The sequence below is a fragment of the Boleophthalmus pectinirostris genome, unplaced genomic scaffold (assembly GCF_026225935.1).
Source record: "Boleophthalmus pectinirostris isolate CB_2022bp ecotype Guang Dong unplaced genomic scaffold, ASM2622593v1 HiC_scaffold_9, whole genome shotgun sequence".
Classification (NCBI taxonomy): domain Eukaryota; kingdom Metazoa; phylum Chordata; class Actinopteri; order Gobiiformes; family Gobiidae; genus Boleophthalmus; species Boleophthalmus pectinirostris.
In genome coordinates this window covers 28,129,391-28,152,858 of record NW_026571541.1, presented here as the reverse complement: position 1 = coordinate 28,152,858, position 23,468 = coordinate 28,129,391, and the positions used below count along the sequence as shown (strand labels likewise).

The 23,468-nt window shown below is 40.0% G+C and overlaps 2 protein-coding genes across 2 annotated transcripts in view; one reads left to right on the top strand and one right to left on the bottom strand.

Moving 5' to 3' along the window:
- Positions 1-978, top strand: part of sgcg (sarcoglycan, gamma) — a 29,808-nt gene extending 28,830 nt beyond the window's left edge. The window contains exon 8 of the mRNA XM_020937706.2: positions 51-978. Within this exon, the coding sequence (XP_020793365.1) occupies positions 51-218 (168 nt within the window). The 3' untranslated portion in view covers positions 219-978. The remainder of the gene's footprint in view (positions 1-50) is intronic.
- A 175-nt stretch (positions 979-1,153) lies between these two features.
- sacs (sacsin molecular chaperone) overlaps positions 1,154-23,468 on the bottom strand; it is a 30,094-nt gene continuing 7,779 nt past the window's right edge. Inside the window, 5 exon segments of the mRNA XM_020937705.2 lie at positions 1,154-13,944; positions 14,703-14,794; positions 16,058-16,800; positions 16,802-17,544; positions 18,165-18,311. Of these exon segments, the coding sequence (XP_020793364.2) occupies positions 2,396-13,944; positions 14,703-14,794; positions 16,058-16,800; positions 16,802-17,544; positions 18,165-18,311 (13,274 nt within the window). The 3' untranslated portion in view covers positions 1,154-2,395.

Below are 23,468 nucleotides of genomic sequence, written 5' to 3'. Positions count from 1 at the left end.
ATTGTAGTGTATTAGTCTCCCTCCTTTAAATGCCCTTTGTCTGCACACAGCTGGTCCTGGATGCAGAGACTGTGCGCATGCCCCGTCTGCCCCTGAGCTCAGGAGGGGTTTCTGGGAACGCACAGGGGCTCTTTGAGGTGTGTGTGTGTCCCAGCGGCAAGCTCTTCCTGTCCAAGGCCGGGGTCACCTCCACGTGCAGTGAGAACCAGGACTGCTGAATGCACTAGGACAGATAATCAATGTCTCCGAAGGTCCATCTCCAGTGAAGAAACAAGCACAATGGTTTCTACGGTTACTTGAGGTGCAAAATCGCCACTGGCATTTTAAGACTCGATCAGAAAGTGCCTGCTGGCAACTAGCTGGGAATGTTGAGGGAAGCATTCTTTTAAGGGCATCTGTGGATTTTTAACTATTCTTCGCGAAAGAAATTGGCAACTAATGTGTTACTTTTGTAAAACATGAAACCATGGCTGGGCAATGAGGAGCTGGTTTACAGCTTACATCCTATGCAATATTATTGTAGTGCAATAAATGATAGCAGTGAAGAAGGGCTTGAAAATAGAAATGTAAATAAATATTTATTTTGGTTTGTAGTTCTAAAGCCCTTGGTGTGATATGTTTATTATGCATGTCATGTTTTTACTTGAGAAGATTATATTTGCTTTTGTTGTCTGTTTCTCCAGCATTCTGCACATTTGTTTGTAGAACCAACACTTAACAGCTGACAAGCTTTAAAATAAAGACTTTTGTCTGTGGCTTTAAACCTGGTGTGAGCATGTAAACATGCCAGAAATAATTGAACCAAAACAACATAATTCTCCTGTCTGAATTAAAAAGGAACTATTGTTTACAAGGGTAAAGGTTTATGTGTCACCATTAAGTTATATGTTCAGTTTTTACTGATTATAGTCACTTGTACAATTTGATAAAGTTGCTTATTTATTAAATTTGTACAGAAATTAAACATTAGTATTATTGTATTGTCTCTGTCTCTGTCCCTATCAGGTTGGAATCAAGTCAACGGTGTTCTTGCGCACTCTAGTGGTGAAAATTCATTACTACGACTACCACTTCAATCTAAAATGAAAGATTGAAATGGTTCATTCTACAGTAATACACACACTTTTCCTTCAGGTTCATTTATTTGGCCAAGGCAACAGTGTCCATACACTACATATTGTTGTGACAGTTCTCTCGTTTACAGTTTGACGCAGGTAAGCCCCCTCATAGAAGGAGTAATGTCACAATGCACATTTCAGCACATTTCAGATACAGTTAATTGTGTAACATGGTATAAGAATGTATGAAAACAAAGCCCTTTAATAAAAAGGATTCACAAAAGCAATACAGTATTATAGGCAAATTGCACTAAACATGGGTTTATTCCTGTAAATCTGTTAATATGGTATTGAGAGATGCATCAACAAACAAAATAAAACATTCATAAATAAGAACTGGATACATTCACAGTTTTGGCTTTTCACACCTTTAAAACATAAGTGAACCAGTGGCAAATTTTAAAAAGTGCTTGCTGTTGATAATCAACAGTTACAAAATTAAATGAACAGTAAAAATACAAATAAAATGTACAGTGATTGCATTGTGAGATAACTTGTACACTGCATTGCACTCCCATTCTTCATTTTCCTTTAATTCCCATTTTGAGCATTGTTAAAGCAATTTCAGTTGCAAGAAAATAATTTCATATAAAAATTGAAAGTAAAAAAGCAGCATATATTTTCAGTTTTACACAAAAGATTGAACACATAAAATAAACATGACTTTGGTAAAGAAATCATATTGCTCGGCATTTCTATGTACAGCCATTGTCTTAAGAGCAGATCTACATGATTCAGTCTATTTCTCAATGAAGCCCTGTGCATCACGTATCACTGCACCATGAGTCACAGCTGGACCAAGGCCTGTCAGCTGTAGTGTTTGTCGAACTTTAAAAATGCTATTGCTTTCCATAGTCCTGTAAGGGTTTGCATTCAGCTTTTAATCTATTATTTTGGAAAAATTAGAGAAGCAGACAGGATACATTTATAGAGACAAACTCCTAAAAGATATTAATAGGGTTGTTCAAACAGTAACCCCTTTGTCTGGGAGGACCAAAATTACCCAGAGACCCAAATTAACTGAATAATGACCAATCACACCAAATTTAGAACAAACATCCTGTGTAAAACTTTGCTTTGGTGACTTGTGTTTCAAAATATAGATTTAATGGTCCCAATATTTTTAGAACCATCTCTTCATTGCTCTTGTTTGCCTCTCTAACCAGGGAAGTGAAGTGAATTAATAGCTGGTTTTAGTGGATCACTTAAATAACTATTCTTTTTCTACAAAATTAATGCATCTTTTAAAGGCTAGACGATTGCCAAGTTACAAACTATTATACTTTTTGTTGCACAAAAGTTTCAAGCTTTATAATGATCCGTGCTGTACACTCCATCACTCTCATTGCTACTTCAGACGTGAATCGGTCATTGGGTATCTGAGGAAAAGGCAGGAGGTCCGGGTAGCGAGTTCTGAGGCTGTCCACCCCATAACCATCCAAGATCTGGACGTCATTGGCAAGTCCTGCTAACTGGGAGTTGTATTCCTCGACCTTCTGCGCCAGTGCTGTGGGCTTCACATCTTTATCGGACTTCCCTCTCACGGCATAGTCTGCTGCTATTAGGGCCAGTTTTGTTGCTAGATAGCATTTAAAACACACCCACTCATTGGCATTTTTATGGAGATCATTGCGAGCAGCAGAGTAGTTGGCTCTAGCTTGCCTCAGCCATCGCCGGGCTTCCACTGGGTTTCCTACTGTCTTGAAAGTTGGGGGTACAAAGAAGCGATGTGAGTGGGAGGAGCCTGCGTAGCTGGGGTTATGCTCCCTGAAAGTTTGTCTTTCCGATTGATGGCTGGTTGCTTCTTGGTTCCATGTGGAGTAATATCGTTGATAGGAGAACTTATCTGACTGAAAGCGTGTGGATGATGAGGAATAGGATCTTCTAGAGGTTCTGTCAGTGTTTTGTTGATCTGCCAAAGACTGCTTTTCCATTCGACTAATCTCATTTTGTAGGTGCTTGAAGACCTCTGTAGCAACATCAAGATTCTCTGCGTTTTTGTCTGGATGCCATTTGAGATACAGGCGGCGGATGATCTTTTTTCTCTCTGTTTCTGCGAGCTTCCATGCCTGCTCAATAACTAAGGTCACTTCTTTGAGAATCTCAGGCAATGTATGAAGTTTGATCTTTTTTGGTGACTGTTTTTGGGGTGGGGGCCTGAGGTTCTCCTTGCCTGTAAATATTGGAGGCATCATTCGAAGCGTTGACGAGCGAATGTCGGGACTTGTTGGTGTTGATGGGGAACTGGTGTCTCTTACTTGACTGTTTTCATCTTGTCTTGAGAATTTGTACAGGTCAAGAGAGCTGACAATTTTATACTCACTATAACCAATATCAATCTGAAAACACTTTCCAAGAATGGTACTGTTTTCCTCTTCTTCTTTTTCTACTTCCTGCACAATGATGGCATATGTGTAGGTTGGCTGATATGACCCGTAAATGTCTCCTCCTTCTGAATCTACCAGGTAGCCCACATATTCTCCTGGATAGAACACATTCATTGGATCCATCAGTAAAGTGTGGTGGATCTCTGCTGGTATGGGGGTTCCTGGAAGTGGCAGTTCCAGTTTTGAAGGCTCAGTTGAATCATACTTCACTCCAAGATTGTCCAACTTCTCTGTGATTCGATAAATATCATTGCACCCTAACATGGCAATCAAATAGGAAGTGTCTGAAATCAAATTGTCTGTAGCAGACTTTAGTGTCATAGCAAGTGCAAGCAGAAAATTAATGTCTTTACTGTCTGAATGCTGGATGTAAAGATGAATGACAGATGTGCCATATCTTTTTAAGAATGCTAACGTTTCACTGCGGCTGTGAGGGATAGGTGTGCAACCTTTAACTCTCAATGTCGTCTGGAGTTTCTCAAAACAAGACACTTTTAGTGCTTCACTCAGTGCTTTGCAGAGACGCAAAGCTTTTTCCTCATTCACTAAGTAAGCGTTCTCATTTTCATGTTTCATTATTCGGATCAATCCTGTGATGAACTGCTCAGATGAGAGCAACAGCTGCAGGCGGCCTTGGAGAGAACAGAGCGCACCAAACTGGCACATCTTTGGAGAGTCTTCATCAAGTTGTTCTTCAAGGATACTGCTTAGTAATCGTGGTCTTAGTTTCTGTGGAAGCAGCATTATTAGCTTGGTGTGGAAAGCATAGTCTTTGCCTAGGTAGCACTGGCTCAAGTCTACTAGCATCTGGACACCCACATTTCCCTGAATTCTGCTTTTGTAATGTGGAGCATCGTCAAACACTAAGCCATTGGACTTGACTAATCGTCCATCATGACTGGGCATATAAAATATTAGGTCCCGGAGATTCTCTAGGTCTTTGCGGATTTCCACTGGATCGTTATGTAGAGATTTGAACAGTCCTGACACAGCCCTTTTAACAGTTCTCATTTCATTTGGGTCAAGCTGTTTGCCTTCTGAACTTCTGTAAATGCGCCCAAGTACTTCCACGTACTGTTTGGTTGATACAACATCTTCAGTGCCAAGAAGTTTGAACAGCTGATGAAAGGTCCCTAGCTCTAAGGGTAATTTATACAAGTAGGGCTTGAAGTCGGATTCATTGTCCAAATTAATTACTACTTCTTCCGGTTTCAGTAATTTCCAACCATCTTCAACAATGACAAAAGGGACTCCACGAAGCAGGTAGCGGAAATCTCTTTTATCTGCACTGAGGAACTCGTAAGTTGATCTTAAGATTTTGTTCCGGGTTTTCACCATTTCATCATCTGGACTAGAAATGCTACAAATGTTCTTACAATTGATGATCACTTTTTCCAATGGTGGCTCAAGGTTTACACCCAGCGTGTTGAGTATTTGGTCAAGCTGTTCCTGCCCACTAAGGGTGTTCCCTTTTTGATCGTTTATACTTGACGGTGTTGCTTTTTCAGGTAAAATCGGGCACGATGTCCAGAGCAAGTTAATAATATCTGTTTGCTTGAATTTAGGATTGACTTGAGACCCACTGAAGCGAATGAGAGGAAGTGTACCACCCACCTCTTGGTACTGAGGGTGAAGTCTAACCAGTTCTTTTGGGGCTCTCTCAGGACAGAGGAATGGGATCATTGACAGCTCTTTAAGAAAACTGCCTTGGAATAGATCAACTCTATCTTTAAAAATGTGGTTTAGAAGAACATCAACTGTGGTTTGAACCTTTTCTTTGGCCCAGTTCTCAGTTTGGGACTTGATGCTAATTTCTTTAGCAAACTGGAGAATCTGCTGCTGTGAAACTTCATGTTTAAGGCCAATTATCCGCAGAAACGTGATCCATGATGTTAACTGAAGTGCTCCATTTTTTGGCTTTGAAATCTGTTCCACCTTCCTGAAAAAGTCATTTGGAATGAAGGACTTTTGAGGAAGCATAACTTCAAAGACTTCCACTGTCTTGTCAAAGAAAAACTTGGCTTGTCTAAGACGAGTGGAACTATCATAAATAAATGACAGTCCTTCCAACTTTTCATAGAGCTGGTCTTTCACTTCAGTAGACTCATCAATACACATGAGCCGCTCTTTTAAATGGATAATGTGCTCCACTTTTGCACTGTAAGTCAAGTTTTCAAACTTTGGCAACAAATGCTGAAGATAAATTTCTAGGTCATCGATTGGTGTGCAGCCCAAAAAGGAATATAGTTCCTTAAGCTGTGGGTTGTCAACAAGAAAGCCATATGAAGAATTATGTGCCCACTTGTCTATGTCTGCAGCAGGTATGTCTTTAGCAAGAACATAGTTTGAAACAGTGTTGGCAATGCTGATATATTTCCCACTGACAGATTTAAAACATGGGAGAAGTTTTAGGCTCGGAATGTCTTGTTGTGATAGATTAGCCAAGTTGCAGTTGAAATACAACAACAAGGCCTCAAAGTCTTTGTCAGTGAAGTGTACAGATTTGAATGCACTTGTCTGTATCATATACTCAAGAGCTTTCAAAACACTTGAAGGATTTTCAATGTTTGCAGTGTGCTGAATCAGAAAGGACAAAATGGGATTGTCTTTGGCACATATTTTGTTGACAGCCAATTGAATGCACCCTGCTTTCATCAGTGTATGGAAGACTTTATCGTTTTGGCCCTGAGGAAATATAGCTATGTTCATCAAACTCAGAGGCAAAAGCAAATCGTGCTCAGGAAGGACGAGTTTTTCTCTTGCCATGAATTTGACTCCAGGAAGTAGAGCCCAGTCTTTCAGGATGTCAACAACTGTTTCAAATCCAGGTTTCATCTGTACCTGATCCTCTTTCACAGCTGTATTCTCACTGATAAAGTTCCACACATTTTTAAGCCAGGACTCACTCTGGAAAGAGTCCCTCCATCTCACCGGAGTTTTTGTGCGATATTCTCTCGGGAGGACAGAGCCAACCATCTCACCAAAACTGCTGATGTCAAATGTTTTTGCAGCCCCTGTCCTGATTAAAATGTCACTGTATTTGATATACATTGCATTCATGAACATTTCTTTTCTTGGTGGTATTAGTTCATGGTGTGTTGTGAGAAACTTTGGTCTTTTTATGTCAAACACCTGCAGCATGTTGTCCATTGTTACCAGTAAAGGCAGCCCTTCTATCTTGAAGTCTTCCTCCTCAATGTCCTTGAAGCAGTAGTCAACAAGGAGTTTTACATTGTGAATGAGCTTGTAGCTTGACTGTGGAAGACGGCAGGGCAGTTTTCCTATTTGGCACGATGTATCTGGGGCGGTGAATGTGTGGAGAAAGTTGCACACATCTTTTGGAGTGATATATACCACTGGTATCCCAGCATCTTCTAAACCAAGGTAAAGATTGGCAGATTCATCACAGCTGTACACCAGATTGAAACCAATATCCAGCAGCAATGTTTTGAGTCGGTAGACATTTTCTGCAACAGATTTTCTTGAGGTGACATTGTGCTCTGTGTTTTTCAGATACTGGAGCTCATCTTGCAGCAAATTATCAAAATATGCCCTGCCTTTGTTAACAGAAGATGTATTTACCCATGAAATGTAAATGACAGAATGCATTTCAGAGTTATCCATGTGTGGAGCCCTGAGAACTGGCAGCAGACGCTTTTGCTCAACATGAATACACTGATAGACTGCTTTCACAAGGCAGTACCAGTCAGCTTGGATGTCCATTTTATTGACTGGGAAGAAAAACAGGTATTTCCGTAGAGTGTCTTTCACAGCATGAAGTGGTGTTGACTGTATAATAGTCATAGTGGGATCAGGGCCTGGGAAGTAGCGTCGCTTTAGCTGAATGAGCAGTTCTACAAATGCTGGAGCAATAAGTGATGTCATTAAGTTATTGTTCCAGTCACTTCTTACTCCTACTCCATTGTCATCTCGCCACAAGTTTCTTCTTGCAGAGTCGAGAGCAAAATGTCCATTAACATGAAAAGGCAAACCAGTCTCTAATGAGAGGGGAAGAAAACAAAAGGCTCTGTGGGTCTTTTTGTAATTGTGGCTAACGCATGCTGCCACTCCTCCCCTGGGAAACAGGGTTATATCTTCATTTTTGTGAGCTGAGATGACACTTTTTGAGACCATTTCAATGTCAGGAAAGCCAGATCGATTGCAGATCATCCATGTTGTCAAGCTACCCTCTGAATCCTCTATGTCCAGTGTGTAGGTTATCTGCTGGGCTGGGATGGCAGAGAGCGGCTTCTTTTTGGTTACACTATCGATCACTGAAGCGTGAAACTGTTTGCGCTTTAGACGATCTCCATCCGAAATTTTAGCCGTTACTGAATATAACACTTTCAGCTCTCCTGTTGAGCTTTCAATTTGACAAATAGATATCTTCTCCATGTGATTAAGAAACATTAACAGTTCAGCACCATCTGTTTTGAGTTTATCCAGCAGGTTTTGAACCATTCTGTCTGATGCTGGAACAGGACTAATCTCGGATGTCTTTGCCATCTCTGTCGAGCGAATAGGAAAACGGAACATGGTACTGCGTTCCAACTTGAAATGAGCCCCTAGATACAGATTGAGCACATCTGAAAATTGGGATCTAAAGTCTGAGTCTAAATCTCTGAACATTCTTCCAGGACTAACTGAAGTGGCACCAGGAGCAAACTGGGCATGTGGGTCAAAGATGCACAAAATGTCATTGTTTGAGATGAAGGAGGGGCAGTCCGTGATGTGATAAACAGAGTTGAAACCTATGCCATACTGTCCGGTTTTGCCTGGATTAGCCTCCTTTGTGCCTCTTCCCAGGTTCTGTATTCCTCTGATGTCGTCCTCTGTGAATGGCTGATTGTTGTAAACACACAGAGCAGGACCTTGCATTGGGATCCACTTATCATCAAAAATTCTGTCAGTGGGATGTGTTCTTGGATCAAATACAAAATAGATCTCAGTGGCTTTAGCGTCATCTGCGTTTTGAAGCAACTCCTTTAGCATTTCTTTCTCTGATGGATATGCATTAAGGATACTTTTAATCCTGCTGGTCAGCTTCTCTTTTTGTCCAAACTCACTGCCCAGAGTACTGAAGCAGACGTTTGATGCATATCTCTCCAAAGCTTTGTGTCGTTTTGGGACTGCACCGAGTTTAACTGCAACTTCTCTTGGAATATCTGCATGACAGTATTTTACAGAAGAGTCTCGTACTTTGATCCAAGGGCAGTCATTGTAGCACAGGGACTTTGATGGCTGCAGAGTGAGACCCGAGTCAGGTAAAAGGATTCCACCATAATTGGTCTGGCAGTATTCTTGATTTTTATCCCTGATCAAACTCCAGATGCCTTCACTGATAATGCGGCGACTTAGCTGGAAATTCTCCTCTGTGAGTGACTTTCGGCCACATTGTTGCTTCAGGATTTCAAGAACAGATGAGAAGTCTTCTACCGAGAAGCTGGGCTGTACTCCCACATTTTCAAACAACTCACGGCAGCTGTTCCTATATTTATTGGGGAGCTGATAAAGATACGGTGCAGCATCAAAATTCAAGTAGAATGCAACCTTAGATGGATTTACATAGGTGTTTTCCACTAAGATAGAGTTGAAAGATTTGAGTTCATCTGTGATTTGCATCTTTGCCATCTCATCCTGCAACATTTCTTCATGCAGATATTTGTAACAAGCATTTGTTATGTTTTCTTGATAAAGTGTGACACCATCAAACGACTGGGACAATTTATTGAGTTGCTGGATGACCAGTCCAACTGAGGGCTTTCTTATTAGCCCAAGATAGTCTTTCACAGCTAGTGATATCGCACCACAGCCTTTAAAAGATGGGGAGTTTTCATTCAGAATGGGTTTGATCAAACACACAGTGTCTTGGTGCTCAGTTGTAAAGAGCTCTTTAGCAGAAAACATGGTAGTTGGGGAAAAGTCATTTCCATGCCACGGCAGAGAGAACCCTGCAGGTCTTGTTAGGAATGGAAGAAACTTTGTGTTCTGTAGCTTCTCCAAAAGTTTTGATTCTCCAAGGTCACCCATTTTCAGTTTCTCATCTATTAGACTGAGAAGGATGCTGCTACGAATACATGCAGACATGTGGTTGCTTTCATTGAGCTCGCTTACAGACTCTGTGCGTTCAGTAATGTCTTCCCATGACAGATCATCTTTCACCATACCTAACTGCACAAGCTTCACCAAACACACAGGGTTGAGGTAGTCTTTGGTCGTCCCTTCAGGAAATCTGCCATCATCAGGGTTGTACAGCTTTGCGACCCTTCCTTCTGGGTGAATGAGTCTAGAAGGTAAAACCAGCTCTTTTTGGGGGCCGGAACATGGTATGCAAGGGGTGACCCTGAGGACTGGGGCAAAATCTTCCAGTTTCTCATTTAAAACATACTGCACCAATGGATCTCTGAGCTCTTCATCAATTTCCTGAATATGAGGGAAGAACACATCCGTAAAGAACTGCTTTTCAGTGAGAGTGTTTTCCATGAGCTTTCCTTTACACCCAGCATCATCGAATCCTTCTTTTACCCAATCAGGTAGCTCGACAGCACAGAGATTTTGTGATCCACTTTTCTTGAGGTATTTTAGGAATATTTTGAAAGCGGATGGGCCGATGTCTTGTCTGCAAAGTAGTGCATCATCAAGGAATCTCACAGATTGAATGGAGACCCATGTATTCCCATCAGAGAATACTTTAGCCTGTTCACTGTCTCCTCCTTTGGCTATTTCCTGGTAGACCCCTTGACTAATCAGTGTGAAGTCATCGTGCACTTGTCCAGGATCGGGCCATGCTGCGTAATAGTTGTAGTTGAGCAGTTCTCCATTCTCTGCCATAATTCGCAGCATGGTGAGGGCTGACAAATAGGCTTGTACAATGACATGTCTCATGAAGGTGGAATTCCATTGGCCTTTTGTGTCAGTCTTCCAGATCTCTTTGCGGTTTGACGTAACAGCGAAGCAGCCGTTGATATGGACCGGCAATCCTGTTTTCATTCTAAGAGGCAGGTAGCAAAAGACTTCTCCAATCGCAACTGAGCTGGTCTTTACCTTCCATTTTCGATTCTCTTCCTCTGACAGCAATACAGCCACACCGCCACAAGGCACTAGTCCTAGTCTTTTCCCACTGTCACTGAGAGAGAACTTGAGGGCTTCGTTTATATCCATGCATGATGCAATGAGCCAGTTTGTGACCTCAATAGCTTTTTGGGGCATTTCATCTGTGAGCCGTTTTGTCTGAATTCCCTTAGCAGCCATCTCAAAGTACTGATTGGGGTCTTCCTCTGAACCTCTGAACAATGGTGAGTGAAGATCGACAATGCGTTTAAACACATTATGAAACTCTTCCACCACAACTCGTATGATGCAGCCCGACTTGGGAGCATCAGCTGGTACCTTGTTGGTGTTAGCGGCCTTCTTCATGACCCTGGCTGCGGATTTGAGGATACTTAGAGGTCCGTATGAGGCTTTGGATGTCCATACACTTTTGTTGATTGTTACTACGTCTTGTGCTGCAGCTGGATTTGGTTCTTCATATTTGAGATACTTCAGGAACATACTTCCGACATGCTGAGTGAACAGAATGAAGCGATGGCCACATAAGCTGAACTCATCAACCAAGGAATAAACATCAGTCGTGTTGTAATAGAAGCTACTTATTTCACTGACTGAAGCTTCCTGCTCTGTTCTGAAAGGTAGTCGGAAAAGTGTACCGTTGAATTTGTAAGGGGAGTCCTGAGCAAGAGGCAGCTGGCAGTTGAAGACATTGATGAAAGGTTTGAATTGATTGGGGAACTTCCTCAACCTCTTTTGCTGTTTGCTCCAGTTAATTTTGATCCCTGGATTAGAAGGGTCTCGGATGTGCTTGCTGATGTGATTGATATTTGGGTCAAACATGATCATGAATTCTCTGCTCATGATTATTGGAATATCGGTAATGTGATACACCGAATTAAATCCCAGTCCAAATTTTCCAACTTTATCAGCTTCACATCTTTTAATTGATCCCCCCAACCTTGTAATGTTGAGAAAGTCTGTGTCTGTGAAGACTGAGTTGTTGAAAGACCACAGCGATGGTCCATGGCAGGCAATCATTCCAGGGTCGAGCAGATTTTCACGGATGTCCATGTTCTTCCGCATGTCAATAAGAAAGCTGCATTCAGTTGCACTTGCATCGTCTGCATTCTGGAGTAACTCTTTGAAAATGTCTGCCACAGAAGGATATTCCTCGAGAATGTTCTTTATCCGAACTGTCAATGGTTCTCGTTGGCCTGATTGCTCAAATCCAAGGTTTTCTGGATTGATCAATCTTGTGCTTAAACATGGCACTTTCAACCACTCTGCAGTCTTCATTGGAATATCATCATGCACTAGTGTGATTGGCTCAGATGAATCTTCAAGTATATCATTCAAGTCATCAACTTTAATGTCACAATAGGTGCATTCGTGAATAGGCTTCATGGCTAATTTGTTTGGGTTTTTATAACAAAGAATAGGCACATGCATGTTAGTGTCCACAGTGATCTGATTGCTGTATAGCCATCTTAAGATGTTGATCAAAAGGAGAATATTGTGTTTGTTTTCTTCATTTGTCATGTCTCCTTCTTGACACCTTTTCTGGACGCTGTTGATGACATCAAATACATGACCGGAAACAACCTCTTCAATAGAGCCACAAAATTTAAAAAGTTTGTGAAACTTTCTGATTGTCTTTGGCAACGAATACAGATATGGCTGCAAGTCGAGATCAGGGAGAGGCTTGAGGACAGTTCTGCCAGGGGTTGAAAATGTCTTTCCTGTCCAGACCCAGTCAAAAGACAGAGACTTAAGTGCTTCTCTAGCATCTTCAAGATGAGCCTGCATGAAGCCATAGATCTCAAACAGAATCTGCTGGAACTGATACCAATCTTCAGTAGTGAAGGCCTGTGACTTGTGCCAGTCGTTTACTGCTTTCAAATGCTGTAACACTTGGTCAACCTGAGGATCTAATTTTAATTTCAGTGACTTCTTCATACCTCCGGATGTGTGTTCAGCCAGTGCTACTGAGGAACCCACAAGTACTGCATGGGAAATGTCACACATTTCAATAAAAGAACATATATTGAGATGGTCCCCTACCCAAGCTAAGGTTTTGGGGTACGTTGGGGGTCTTTCTTTACAAACAGGTACCCATTTCAGTTTAAGTAGAGACGACTGGACGTCCCCAGATTTGATGAGTTTGGTCTGCTTATTTAGGATTTGCAGGAGGGTTTTAGCTTTTCGGGTGACAGCAGCCCAATCTGGTTCTTTCTTGCTTTGTAAATCCTCTATTTTCTTTGCAACATGAAGTACATCTTTTTCAGTTAGTTGAACCTCATTCCTCAGGCCCAGTTGTCTTAGTGAGTGCAAAATATCAGGGGATGATGTGTACACACTTGAGGGGAACTTTGTTTTCTCCTCCATATAGAACAGATTTTGAAGAATCTCTAAGCCCGGGTCAAACAGATCTGAGGCTGTAACTGGTTTTCCACATGGCAGCTGAATGAATTTGATTTTGGAAAGCCATGTAATCACAGCTGAGTTTTCATTTTTGAGAAATGCCAGATGTTTAAGTGCCCAGAGCATGATTTGGTTGATGTCATCTGTTTGATAATATCCCTTTTCAATATCCTGAACAATAACCTTGAGACATTCTGTTGTTTTCACCTGCTCCACATTCATCATCTTTAGCAAGCGGATAGACTCCTCATCACGGCAGCTTACAAGGTTAATGGATAGTTTCACATCTGGTGGGTACTTGGCCCTGTGATGCAGCGCTCTAGCCCCCCTCAGCGATATGTATTTTGCAGCACCTTCAGAGCAGCTTCCCACTTTCTCAAAGATGGAAAGTTCAAGCAGTATGTGTTTTTCTCTCTCTGTGATATCAGATAGTCCTGCTAGAAAGTTTCGTAGTGCAATTTTCTCTTTAACTGAGAATGAAGAGACCAGGCTTGCTAAACGCTGTGTTGATAATCTGTCCATATTTTGAAGCAGCACACTAGGCGAGAGTGGATGGATGTAATTCTTAAGCTGAGGGTGTTGCAAACAAGAATCCAGCTTTTTAATGACTTTGATTCCCAGTTTGTCCATGATGTTCAGCAGGCTTTCAGAGACCCCCACCTCTTCGTCATTGACATGAACAATGGGAGATGGAGTTTTGAGGCGAAGGAGAGACACGGATTTGACGTTTTCATGAAGTGGCACAAGTGGAATCAATGGCATATCGTCAAAGGTGCTGAGGTCATCCGCAAATTTGATGTACAGATGTTTCCAAACCATCTTGAGCCAGGACACGGTTGGATGCTCTTGGTTTTCAGGTTCCCACTGGACTGTGAAGTCTCTCGTTGGCCAAGCTTTTGTCAGAATCTCTTTGATGAGTCGAGCTGAGCGTTCCGGAGTCAGCACTTGGAGCTGAGTACACGGCCTTCCTGTCAAAAAAATAACACCGAGAGGTCAAATATAGACATTGTACAAGCACAATCATGTTCAGCCTTTAAATGCCTTTTTGCACCCTTCATAGTGTCCTTTGTCACACTCAAATGTCAAAATGCATATTTGTTAATGGCATGTGACAAATATGCTAATTTTTTCCCCAAAAAAATCCTGAAGGGAGCAAATATTTTCTCTATATAATGCAGAAGTAGGATTGACTTGCAGTAAGTAGACAATCCACACAAACATACATATTATTAGCACACCAAACATAGTAATATGGTCAATGAAATGGCAACACTGAAAACATTTACTCAAGGTTAGGTATTGATTAGGGCTACACATTGTTTGACCTACATAATGCTACTAGTCAGACTGAGCGACCCAGATTTACAGTAGTTCCATTACTGTAATCCATTTTTTCTGAGCCCAAGTCTGTTTTTTTTAATCTATATTTGTTCATTATACCATTGCAACTTAAAAATGTATACTGCATATGTAGAATCAATATTGTGTAGCCCTAATTTGCATCATGCTGGAACGTGTTAATTGTCACACCTGAAATATATGAGAATGCAGTTACAGTGAAACATTCATTGAAAACTGCACATTAGTTTGGGTTAATACAGGAACCACGCTTTTAAAACCTACCAGAACAACCCCATAGGTATTGCTGCACTGAAAGGTAAGATTATTTGATTATTAATGTTATCACTATCTAAACTGTATTATATTATTAGAGGTTAATAGTTACCTCTGCTTTTGGCTGCTTTCTTCAGTCTGTCCATTACTGATGGTTTAATGTTTTCTAAGACAAAGCGACCTTCTAGTCCAGGGTACAGCGATCTGCCAGACAAGGATGAAGACAAAAAAGAAGCAAAGTGAAATTAGAATGAGTGGGATTCTAATATTTTGTCAGTAAGTCATTGGGAGGAGCAGTTGCCACAATTCATTATTAAAGGGCCCATTACCCGGTTTTCTGATCTATGTTATAGTGTTGTTTCCTCATCACAAACATATTCAGAGTTGTGTTTTTTATTTCATTCACACATGTTTAACACACAAACCCTGCATATTTAGGCTGAATTCTTCTCTCATACAGAAAAAAATCTGCTCCACTTTGTGATGTCATGTGGTAATACACAAAGTGCTCCATTGTGTTTTTAAACTCCATACACATTCACAAGAATCATTTGAGCCCTAGAACTGTCAGTATCAAGTGAAAAAAGGTAAATGGTAGCTGACCTTTAATATTTATTTTATGATCTTTAAAAATATATTTTTTGAATAAATTTGACCAAAAATAAGTATATAAGCTAAATAAGGTAAGATAAGCTTAGTTTATTTCATTTATGGCTCAATGCCTGTGACTGTTAACTAACTACAGCTGGATTCTCACACTATGATCATACATTTCAACCACAGTATCCAGTAATAATAGAGCAAAACAAGTTGAATTTTGTAGTCACTTCAGTCTCACTGTTTAGGTACTTTAATGTGTTATGTCACAACCTATTAAAGGTGCATTGTGCAACTTTTCTGGTAGAGACTCTATCAAATGTTTTTTCTCCACTGAGATGTTATTGTTTTGTCTGGAATGTTCCATAGTAAAGTATTAAACCTTTCTATCTTCATGGACACTAAACGAAGGTCACATATGTGGAGAGGCAACCCTGTTCACAGTCAGAGTCCATGTTTTTCTATGTATTTTTAGGCTATAAAACCACCTGTAATTGAATATATGTAAGGTAGAGCTGTTTAATGTCACACTGTGGAACATTCCAGGCAAAGCAATGATATATCCATAGAAAAAAGCAGGTGACGGACCCCCAACCAAAAAGTTACACAGTGCACCTTTAAACTTGGATTACTTGCTTACAGTAGAATATGAAAGCCCACCTTTCCACAAATCGGAACAGTAAATTGTCATGGTGCTTGGTTCGATGGACATAGACAAGTATCATTTTGTGAAAAATTCCAGGAAAAGCAACAAGTGCACCTTTAAATAATAATAATAATTATATATCAGATTTAAAGAGCTTTTTGGACACTCAGATGCTTTACAAACAAATAGGAAGCAATGGGGGGGAACTAAACTAACATCTGTACCTGGGATACTCCTCTGATGCGATGAAAACGGCGTCCTTCTCCGTGACTGAGGATGTGAACGTGGTGAAGGATTTATCTTGGAGAGGCAGCAGCTCCAGCCCGATGAGATCACTGTAGTTAGCATCGCTCAGTGCAAACTCCAGCAACAGCAGCTTTTCCTCCACAGAACCCTTGTGTCTGTGCTTCCTGATGACCTGCCTCAGCAAACACGGACTGGCTTTCTTCACTTCAGTGCCTTCAGGCGTGTAGGCAGCTAAGGCCGAGTCCACAGACGCGGGTACCTTCGCCACCTGCATCCCTGAGCTTTGGAGGTAGTTAATCACCGTCTCTGCGATGTCCTTTTCTGTGTTCAGTTCTGAGAAAACTGCCTGATCCACTCTGACCCAGCTCTCATTCAGGGAATAAATGACTTTCTCTTTTAACAGTTCATTAAACAAAGGCTGAAGGATGGGTTTCCAACGGGATTTGATGCGTTTGGGATCAGGCCAGGTAGCGTAGGTTCCTCTAGGGGTCAACGCAAAATCTTGGTCATTTTTGTTCTGTACCCTTCTGACAGTTTCTATTATAAGCGTGTAGTAAGCTTTAGGTATGATGGTCATTATAAGAAGCTCATTCCACAAAGCTGCTGGGTCCCTCCACTGGTCCACCTCTCTCCACTTGATACTCCTTCTGTTGTCCGTGAGCCCGAAGAAACCGCTTACGTGAACTGGCAGTCCTGTCTCACTTTCCTCGCCGGGCGGGCGGGAGTGGGAGGAAGCAAAAAGCACGTCCCGAAAATCCCGCTGTGGCTCCTTCTTCATCCTCTTTGTCCGTAAGTGGCATGGCAATACCAATGGAGGGCATGAACTTTAAATCGTCTGCCAGATTGTCCAAATCGGTACACATTCCTCTTCCCCCCACACCGTTGCACACAAGCCAGGACATCCTCTGAGTCTCCTTTGCAGTATCATCATGAGTTTCAATGTTGAGCTGGTACGTCACACATGTAATGGTGGAACTAGGGACCCCGTTGCTATAACTGTCAATCGCTTCTCCTAAAGTCTTCAGCGCTTCGGTTCTTTCCAGTTTATCATCAGCATTTTCCGATGCAGTAACCTCATAAAGTACTCTCTCCGTTCCATCAGATTCCCTCAAGTGCAAAGAGACTTTCTGCACACTTTTGAGGAAGAGCAGAACAGTGTCCGCATCGGCTTTAAAAGATTCGAAAAGCTCCAGGACTTTTTCTTTGTTGTAAATGTTGCCACTAAGTTGGGACGGTGATGTGCGAAGGGGGAAGCGGAAAAGTGTCCCGGGGAAGTTGCCGTCTTGGATTGTTTTTTCAGAACTCCCTAAAATGCCAATGTAGGGAGCGAACTGGTCGGCGAGCTCCGTGATCTCTTTCACGTCCGTCTTGAGGTTCCAACACTGACCGGACTCGTTGGCCCCGAAAAGTGCCTGGTGTGGATCTAGCATAGCAATCTGGTCACCACTGAAAATGCTGGGGACATCTGAAACAGAGAGAAAAAAAAGAAATGTATTCAAATATTTAAGGTGTTTCATAATCAATTATAATTAACTTTATAGATTATCAAAAAGAGAAATGTAAAAATGCCATTTATTTTATTACGGATGTCACTTCATTTAGTGTTACAATTACCGTGAGACATTAATTCCCATTGTCTAAAACATTACCTTTATTCTATATGTGAGCAACTATATGAACTTAAACTTTCTAAATGAATAGAGTAAATGTTGATGTAAAAGTACATTGTGGTTTAGAGGTAGATTGAACTGAAATTTTACCTTATTATAAAATTTTCATGATTAATATACATTTTTGTGATTAGTATTTTATTTATCGTTCTTTTCTTTTAGCATTTAACATTTCAGGATGATAATTTGCTTTAATATAATGACATAAAACAAGACAGGCAACCTAAAAACATAAATAAAGAATTTTTTTTTTTTTTTTTAAATAACAGAAAATCTTTAGTCTTTATGATTATATTGTGATTTAAATAATCACCATCATTCATTAGTTAAGCCATCTTCACATCCAAAATTTTTTTTTATTTATTTGAACATAATTGAAAATAATGTGTATTATTGCTGCTACAGTGACTCTCACCTGTGATGTGGTAAACCGAATTGAAGCCAATTCCAAATCTCCCGACTTTCAAAGGGTCCTCTCTTTTCCTGCTTCGTGCAATCTCCTGAATTCCATTCCAGTCTTCCATTGTGAACACTGCATCGTTATAGACGTACAGTGCTGTACCTGGAATACATTTTTAGATACAATTAAATATACAATTGCAATATTTAATAGGGGTGTATCAATAACCAAATCTCTCTGTACGATATTTTCTATGCATCTCACGCTACGATAATTATTGCAATATTTTTGTGGAGGCTAACAAAACTGTGAATACTTTTTCCTCTTAAGCCTTTTTCTTATTCTTCATGCAGACTACACTAAAATGGCTTGGTTCCTGTTTTTTTTTTAGCTAAACTTTTTTTAAGCAAAGATGATATATTGTGACTCCATAGAACACAAGAGCACATAGTTTATGGCCTTCACAATTTTTCAGCACCTTGATTATAACTAAGAACTGATATTTATTTACATTAATCTAAGTATAGAGTGAAGCAGATCACTGGTATTTCTTTACCTTGATGCTGAGCCATGGCTGGTGACCACAGTGACTCCACTCCATACTCCGTCTCATCATACATAAACCTGACTTCTGTAGCTCCAGCATCTTCAGCGTTTTGAATCAACTCCTTCAAATGTGAATAACAAAGAAGAATTATATTGTGTTTTATTTGTGTTTTCATGTGAAACTCCATACTTACTTTAAGAATTTGTCCACCTTCAGGATACCTTCGCAAAATATCCTTCAAGAATTCCACTAGTGGTGGTGTCGTCTGCCCAAATCTACCTGGAAAACACAAAGCTTTGTAAGTCGCAATATGTTTTTCCTTTACAAAGTATATTTATTGTTTTCACATTTACATTGTAACTTCACATTCACATTGCTTGACATTATCTCCTCCTTTAAGCCCTCTGCTCTCCAGTTTAAAAGGTGACTGTGTTTTGTTGACAGCAGGTGTGTGCACTCAGAGTCAGCAGTCTGTGCACTCGGCTCAACCCTTCTCATCTCCTGCTCACATTGCAATAATTACAAGTTATTTAAGGTTGACTTCTTTTGACTGTCGTAATGAATGCTCAATTTAACTAAACTTGTTAATTCATAATGGCTTTACTGATACTGAACAGTGCTTTCAAGGTTCACTGTGTAATTTTTTGCCTGGGATTTTCCATAGTATGACATTAAACAGCTCTACCTTACATTTATTCAATTACAGATGGCTTTATAGCTCAAAAATACCTAGAAAAACAGGCATTGTGACTGCGAAGTGGGGTCGCCTCTCCACAGATCTGACCTGTAACTTGGTCTGGTTTGGTCTCCATGAAGATAAAAGGTTTAATACCACCATACTGTGAAACATTCCAGAAAAATTCAATTACATTTCCATGGAGAAAAGCGTTTGACGAACCCTCCACCAGAAAATTTACACAATGCACATTTTGCTTGGTAAATTAGCAATATAAACTTAAAGGTCAAATGGATCAGTCTGTTTTATTGTATATTAGAGCAAAATCCACAAACTCCAGACTTCGTGCACCATTAGTTCGGCTAAAATTTGAGGAAAGCTGTGAGGCTGAACCTGTAAAGCGTTTACTGAAACAACTGGAGACGTTTTTGTGAAATGGTCCGTGCTTTTGCTAAGGTCTGCGCTCTCCAAACTTCGAGTTACATGCTTCCAGGTCTACTGAGCATATAGTGCACATTTAGTTAAATTGGATGGACAAAATAGGTAGAACACCCACAATGTTTTATTACACACATATACTAAGAAAAAAGTTTTTGGCTACAGAACCTTGGATACAATGGACTGGAAAATTCAATGGCACATAGCAAAAGAAAAGCTGTGACTGAACCTGTAAAGCGTTTACTGAAACAACTGGAGACGTTTTTGTGAAATGGTCCGTGCTTTTGCTAAGGTCTGCGCTCTCCAAACTTCGAGTTACATGCTTCCAGGTCTACTGAGCATATAGTGCACATTTAGTTAAATTGGATGGACAAAATAGGTAGAACAAAGCCCCACATTTTTATTACACTATACTAAGAAAAAAAGTTTTTGGCTACAGGGATACACATGAAACCTTGAATTCAATAGGCATATGCTGCACAAAGATTTACTGGACATAGATGGGCTATGGTCCATAAACTAAATGGAAACTTTTTCAGCTTAAAGCAATTCCCGTTAACAATAATGTATTTTTCTCCGCAGACAGATAAATGTTTGTAAGTTAAATATAATTCTTCATCAGACGACATCCACAAACTGTAGCAGACACAGAAGTACAACATTTGTCCACTAAATACAGTGTCTGGCCCAATGCCGCCCAAAGCTGCCAATTATGTCCATGTCCAGCGGGAGCGGAAGCAAATTTGAAATCCATACACGTAAAAGAAAAGACGCGTACTTTACTCAAATTGAATTACTAGAAAAACACAGATGGCCGCAGCAGGATTAAAGTAGAATTAAAGATGCACTGGCCACAATCTGGTTGTGCTTGAGATAGCTTTTTAGCCAGCTACTGTTATTTATTTAGGCGTGGCTGGATCATCGCGGAGGACTCCCACCAACTGACCACCACCTGCTGTCTTCAGTCACCCTCAGAGCCTCAGTCAGAGAGCCAGCTGCATACATAAGGTTTAAATAAACACTCATTTTAAATAATAAGAAATAATTCAATTTGATCACTGTACAAAGAATCTCAAGTCAACTTTATTTCTAGAGCACTATAAAAGTGCTGTATGTACACAAACAATAACAGTGACAAGATAACAAGTAAACTTGAAGATGCTGTATTAGACTTTTTGTCTATTCTATACAGAACTAGTTCATTCCCAAGAGTTTGCAGTTGTCCAAAGTTATTCCTCACCTCACCTCTGACCACTGCACTGAGATTTACTGTGAACCTAACAATAACTAACATGCTAACAAGGACTTCTTGATTACTGGACAATAAAACAGTGCAGACAGATGCAAACTGTATATATATATTTTGACCTCAAGAGCTGTCACTTGTGCTCAGATACAAACCCGGTCAAAAGTTTAAGAACACCCTAATTTTTCTAGTTAAATAAAAACATGAAAACATGAAGGGTCCAGCACAGTCTCCAGACTTAAACCACACTGAGCTGGTTTTGGGATGAACTGGACAGAAAAGTGAAAGCCAAGTGACCTACAAGTGCCACACATTTATGGGAACTTCTGCAACAGACTTGGGAAGAACTTTCTGAAGAATATTTGATTTCTGTTGTAAAAAGAACAAGCCTCGAGTGTGTTCAGCTGTTATATCTGCCAAAGGTGGACACTTTCATGAATCACAAGTTTAGAAAACGTTTTGGTCAACAGTAAACAGTAAACAGTAAACAAAACAAACAAAAAAATGGAAAAAGTGTGGTGTTTTAAAACTTTTGACGATTAGTATACATGGAGAAAAATTCAGATAAGAAACCTTTAAGGGGTATTACATATAGCAAATTATTACAAGTGTCTTTTTATGGCAATACGATTTTCTTTTCAATCATTACCAATAAAATAGTTGCCTTGAATTACATTTCCTGCCATAAATACATTTGAACTTTAATCAAAAAACTTCAAACAAGATTAAAAAGCACAAAATGACACTAGAATCCCTCTGACAATAACGATACTGTATTTATTTTGCCTTAAGCTGAGGCACAAGATCTGCACGATGAGGCTGATTCTACAAACAGCTCACAGTGATGTTCAAGTTTCCTTGTAAAACTCACCAGTTTTCCATTATGGGACAGTCTCTGCTCCTGGACAGGCAGGTGCGTCTCTTCATAGACCAGCTGCTTCACCTGTCGGACACATGTGCAGGGAGACACCTGGAACCTCTTTGGGCCTATGTACTCGTGAGCCACTGTCACCCATGGCAACCTGACAAGAGGAAAAATCTAGTTAAATACAATGGTGGAATGTAAAGTAAAAGTAGTAAAGTACTGTAGGTAAGTTAAAAAAAAATGGTATCTGCATTTTACTTAAAGGTGCATTGTGTAACTTTTCTGGTGGAGAATCTGTCAAATGCTTTTCTACTATGATATTAAACCTTTACATCTTCATGGAGACCAAATCAGACCAAAGTTACAGGTCAGATCTGTGAAGAGGCGACCCCGCCCACAGTCAGAATGCCTGTTTTTTCTAGGTATTTTTGAGCTATAAAACCACCTGTAATTGAATAAATGTAAGGTAGAACTGTTTAATGTCATATTGTGGAACAATCTAGGCACTTTTACTTCACTGCATTTTTAACAGGACTGAAGTAAAAGTATTTTTGATGATAGTGTGATAGTCTGCTGAAAAGGTTGAGGGTTTATTTTCAACATAGCCTGAGCAAACAAAAATATACAAATAAAAACTGCTGAAAAAAACTATCAATTCAAATTCAAACTATATATCAAACTCAATTTTTTTCTTTTTTTTCAAAATTCAGTAAAAATCTTTATCAAAATCACTACATTTGAAGCCTTATGAGACTCTTTTTAAGACAAAACTCTTTAAGTACATTTTTAAAAGGGTACTTTAATACATTTATTTTTTTCATGTGATACTTCTTTATTCTATTTATTTGCTCCAGTATCTATACTTTTATTTAAATAACAACATTTCTTGAAGAAGTATTTCCACCACTAGTTAAATACAAAGATGTGTATGTGCATGACAGTGTATTCTTTATTTAATGGAGTATGTAGCACAGAATCTAAAACGTGATACTGACACATAGCTAACCTCTTTTGTATTGTTTATCCATCTTGTTTAGTTGGCCGAAATAGTGGTCTGTGAAATTTGGTATATTTTATGTTACTTTGTATTCAGTATTACTCAAGTTGAATATTTTAAATCTTGAATAATGAGAAATGTTTTAATGAAAGTCAATGGCTGATATCTGATATCAGCAGATCAGGGGAATAGATGGGGGGGATAAAGGGGTCTGTTGTGGTAGGCCAGGGTCCAGGTCCAGGGACCAGGGTCTTAGGGGCCCAGAATTAGACCCTCTTTTATTAATTTATGTTAGAAGGGGGCCCAGGGCAAGACACCTCACCTGGACCCCGATATTTCGGTCGACAAGACTGCAGCTGATACTCAAAAAGCTAACTACAAAAAGCTGGATCTCCAATTCTCTGGAAATCTCTAATAAAAAATTTCATCAAAATCTCATCAAATTTGACAAAAAAAAATCATAAAATCTGATGGCTGAACAGTTAAAGGTAAAGTAGCAGTACAAACATTGATCGGAGACCTACAGAATTATTGATTTTCTAATAGTACA